The following is a 5,019-nucleotide window of genomic DNA, read 5'->3' as shown; positions in this document are numbered from 1 at the left end:
TGTGGCTTGATATAGTACCTTGATTTTCTTGCTAAAATTTCTTTCATTTCTCTTCTTCATGTATCTATGAATCTTTTCCTTCCTTTGCTCAACAGAAAGTTTTCCAACTTTTAAGGTAGAGTCCTCCAAGTTTGAGATCTCTGGTGCCAAAGTGGCCGAGCCTCCAGAACCAGGTACAAGTTGCTGACTCTCACTACTAAGTGTCTGGGACAGAAAATTACAAACCGAAGATTAATCCATTATCCAAAATATCATAGTTACATGAATTCGCTGATTGCATGACATACCCCAAACTAGTTCAAAATTCATCTATATACCAGAATATTATAGGTATATTTCCCATGTAACATATTTTACATGTCGTGTACTGCGTACTGGTTTCGCAACGAAAAGCAACTATGATCTAAATACATAGAGAAAATATGCTGGCGTATACATTACAAAATTGTTATTAACTGTTATCCAACCCATGAAAAGAGGGTCTCATTAATGATGATTCTGTTTGTTATTTTTTTTTAATTCTTTTTTCACTTTTGAGCAGAAAGTGGTGATTCCCTTAGAATACAAGCGAGTTTCTGAAGCGATTGCTATCTTAACTACTCCTTCCACGCTCGCAACTAAGTAAGCTTTATTATGACATCCATAAATTTCTTTGGCCACATCACTTCCGGTTTTTAAAGATTTAAAGTGAATTTTGTGCACATACATAAGGGACTAATATCTACTATATGTTATGTGTATAAAATCAACAACTAAATCAGTTATCAATAAAAAATATATACTGAAATATAAAGATATATTAAAAATAAATTAAATCAGACATGTATTTATAGACAAATATATTAGTAGATTATTTTAGTGGTTGGGTTTGGTATACGAATAACATTTTTGAACTAACATTTTTGAACTAATATTTACACTTCGTTCAATACAGAGACGAATTTGTTTGGTAAATAAAAATTGAGGATTGAATTCGTCATTTATCACTTGCATGGTTTAAAAACTTCAAGTCTAGTTAAACATGTCTAGTGAGAAGTGACGAGATTTTCCATGCAAAAATTACCAAGTTTAGTTATTCTTGAATAAAGAAATGAAGGATAACTGAACTAATGTAGTATGAAAAATTCTTCTCACGTACCTGAAGATCTGGTGGATTAAACACCCTCTGAATTGAATCTGTACAAAATATTCCACCATTTTCTCCTTGGTAATCTATTTCTTGAGCTTGAAGTTCCGAACCGAGTAGAATGTTGCCACCAAACAAGGCAGAATCAGCAGATAAGGCGGTAGTAAGAGGAGGCATGAACACTCCTAAGCCAGCAGGGCTGAGATAAGAGCAAGAAGGTGCGGAAGAAGAGTTAATAGGAACATAAGAAGCCATTGAAGACATGCATTCATCTTCGAAAACAGAAGGTACTAATGGATTCCCCATAAGTGGTGGAACAACAACAGTAGTAGCAGTGTCAGTTGGATACTGATGAGGGAGACCCTTGAGAACCGAAGGCGAAGAGAAGTCGAATTGTTCCGGCTGAGTTGTGATATTTGGGAGAAGAGATGGAACCGGAAAAGCTGCGGCTGGAGAAGAAGAGAAGTCTATGGAAGCAGAGATGTCATTGTCAAGCTCTTCTTGGGAGTCAAAGATAACCGAAAGGTTGTTACAGCTGTCCGGTGGTTTGTTAATATTGTTATTGGCCGCAACGGCCGCTGCCGAGGCAGTTATATCTTGTGCTGTACTAGTTGGTGTGGTGACTGTATTGGTCTTGTATTGTGCCTCTTCAAAGCAACAGTTTGAGGTTGAGGTAACGTCAGAGCTCTGAAGACCCGCCTCCGGGAACAACTCGGCGTCGCAGAGTTCGAAGATTCGGGCGCTGATTGGGCTCGAAATCTCCTCCTGCAGTGTGTTACATAGAAGCAATGTGAACAACATCGCTAGAAAAAATAAAATGCTATGCATATAGTACTCAGAATAATTAATGTGAAGAACCAGTTCTTTATAAGAAGAAAACAAGAAACGTGATTCTCTGTAGTTTTCATTCACTACGGGGGGATTTGAACTTTGAAATCTGAATCCTATTCCTCTTTTTGTTGATAGACATGAGTCTGATCTGATCACTTCAGAACAGAACAGAGAGAGGAAAAAAAGAAAAAAGAAAATTCACAGTTTGAAACTTTTGAAGTTAATAATAATATAAATAATAGGAAAACAACCAATTTCAAATCAGTGAAAAATAGAACAACTTAATTAATTATAAATATAGTAATTAATTTTATTTATTTATAATTTAAAATATTGGTTATTAAATATTTCACCACATTTAAATTTATGATTTAAAGTATTGTTTATTAAATGTTTCACCACATTTAAATTAGGAGGATATATGTTCAATATCATTGCAACGTGAATCATGGAAACTGATTCAATTAGATTCTGTCTCTTCACCCTCCTTCCCTCTCCAAATGTCTAAAATATGATAAATCAGAAAATAGATTGAACCATCCAATTTATAAAGAAAAGAAACATCTTAATGCCTAGCATAAGTACCATCTACATAAAGATTTTGGATTCACTCAGAGGCATTTGGCTGGTTTTTAGCTGATACTCTCTTAGTTCCTAGCATTGTTGTAAATAATAATAATATTATTCCCTATGTATATGTCTTCATCAAGTGGTTGGAGTTCTAAAATGAAAAACGTTATGCACTTATGCCCAATTAATAGAACAGTATCTGCCATCTTTGTCTTTGAGAAAAACGAAACGAATTCAATGTACAAAGTACCAATGGGGGGAAATTCTGATCTACATATAATTCTAAGTTGGTTGCATAGTCTAGTCAATTTTTGCCCATATTTAGTAATAGAGACAGATAAGAAAATTCTCCAAATTAGTTTTGCTTTTTTGAGTTTAGAATTTATATTGTTAAAAGAGATGGAGACATGTAAGTACGGAACTATTATAAGAAGAAGAAGAAGGTGCATGGAATGGCTACTATTATGGTGCTGCTACGATAGTTATACAACTTTATCAATATTTAAAAATATTGTTAAAATTAAAATAATATTTTTAATATTTAAAATAATCTTTTAATTTTAAAAATAAAAATAAAAAGTATTATAAAAACGTCTTTAAAATAAAGATAAAAGAGTAACTTTTTTCTTTTTTTTTTTTTATATATAATAGTAAATTGGAGATTATTAAATTCATAAAGGGGACCCTTTAATGCTATATATGTATCCATTTGATGAATTTTTGACATTTAATTAATCAAGCCCCCTCCCCCCTCTTTTCTCTTTCTCTCCTTCTTAACCTATCTAACTAAGAACATCAAGAATTAGCAAATATCTTACACAACAAGCATATGCACAAAAAGGTATAAATATTCCATAAGAACTTGAAATCTATGTAGTGGTTATGCACGGAAACTCTTACATATATGTACATGCATCACTTTTACGATGTTGCCCCATAAGAAAAATGACTGTGTGTTGTGTTAGATTGGATAATATCAAATAAAGAGCAAAGCCTAATTCTCACGGAGTCTTTGATTCTTTCTTATTGCCTAGTCAATTAACATTATATATGCTCACACCAACCATGTATATAAATAGAGGGAAAAGAAATAAAACGCTTGTTGTCCTATAATTAAAAATTTTGTGGGAATGGCCTTATTGGAAAAAGAATTTGAGTGTTTAATTTCTTCAGCTTAATTCTCTGGCTATCACCTTTAAGGGGAAATATTTTTCAGACTTCTCGAAGGCAAATTAAGATGAAGACATGTAACAAACACAAACACAAAAATAAACCATATTCATCTTTCATGGCTCATGCATATGTGAAAATTGAAGTGGACTAGAGCTTTTCCGGGAGAAATGAATTAAAGTCAGACAATGAATTGCATCGTAAGAATTAATACAAATTATTTTATTGCTTTCTAACACATGAGAAAAAAGTGACCTGAATAATAGTATTAAAGAAAACATTAAAAAAAAAGAGGGAAAAGAAAACCTTATTATCAAGTTCATGCACTAATATCACTCACATGCAAAAACCCATTATATAATGTTAATGAAGCTCCAAACATGCACCAACATATTTGCTACTATATATATAATAATAAAAATACTGTTTTGAAGAGATTATTACAATGGAGATTTGCTCGGTTGGAGGTTGGGCTGGCGATGGCAACGGCGACAGTGGCGGTGGTGGCGGGTGAATAACATCCTGCAACATGATGATGATCCCTCTTGGAAAGAAATTAAAGGAGGAGGAGGCAATGTAAACAGCAAATTAAAAATTGAAAACTATGATTATATGTATATATGTATGTAAAATCTAATACATATACACTTGTGGGAGTGTGAAAAATATTACATATAATTCTGTGTTGTCCCACAGATGTGCGCGACTAAAAACAAGGCACAACAACAACACTCCATAATATATGTACAAAATTTAAGACATGGGTGAGTTTCAAAAGGAGACAAAGAAAGTTGTATGCACAAAGAGAGAGAAGAGAGAGGGAATATGATGGGGAGAGAGTAGTTAGCTGAGAAGATGGGGAGTATGAGGGTGTCAAAGACTTGAAAAATTAGTTAATGTGCATATATAGGGAAATGGGGTTGTGGGTAAAAGGCGTCAAGCCTGACTCTCGCAGGCGTCAACGCGACACTTGCGTTGGGCCATGAGCCTTGTGAAGTGGATGCCATGCTCATCACTTCAATTTTTCAACACATACATATATAATCAGTCAGAAATGTTTGAGAGACAAGAATTTTCACCCTAAAACTCTCAAGAGTTTTTAGTTTTGACTTTATTTATATCATACATTATTATACATATACCTCGCGCGCATACATAAGATTAATTTTCATGAACTGGATGAATATTAGCACGACAATTACCTTAGCCTGAAGACTAATGGATCAATATTATTTAATTCGTATTAATAATATTTTATTTTCCTTTTAAAACCATCATAGGTTTATTTTCGTATTGGGTATATAATTTGCATTAATAATAAT

General features: G+C 33.3%; 1 protein-coding gene across 2 annotated transcripts in view; it reads right to left on the bottom strand.

The window, feature by feature from the left end:
• LOC107625322 (proline and serine-rich protein 1-like) overlaps positions 1–4,645 on the bottom strand; it is a 6,935-nt gene extending 2,290 nt beyond the window's left edge. The window contains exons 1-3 of one of the 2 annotated variants that reach the window (XM_016327939.2): positions 4,142–4,645; positions 1,139–1,891; positions 19–204 (exon numbers count right to left, since the gene is read on the bottom strand). In XM_016327939.2, coding sequence (XP_016183425.1) covers positions 19–204; positions 1,139–1,891; positions 4,142–4,228 — 1,026 coding nt within the window. In that variant the 5' untranslated portion in view covers positions 4,229–4,645. Of the gene's footprint in view, positions 1–18; positions 205–1,138; positions 1,892–2,542; positions 2,561–4,141 lie in introns of those variants that run through there. The other variant, XM_021115842.1, reaches the window with a different exon arrangement.

The sequence above is a fragment of the Arachis ipaensis genome, chromosome B02 (genome assembly GCF_000816755.2).
Source record: "Arachis ipaensis cultivar K30076 chromosome B02, Araip1.1, whole genome shotgun sequence".
Classification (NCBI taxonomy): Eukaryota; Viridiplantae; Streptophyta; class Magnoliopsida; order Fabales; family Fabaceae; genus Arachis; species Arachis ipaensis.
Note: the sequence above shows the minus strand (reverse complement) of the source record. Positions and strands in the feature narration are given on the sequence as shown.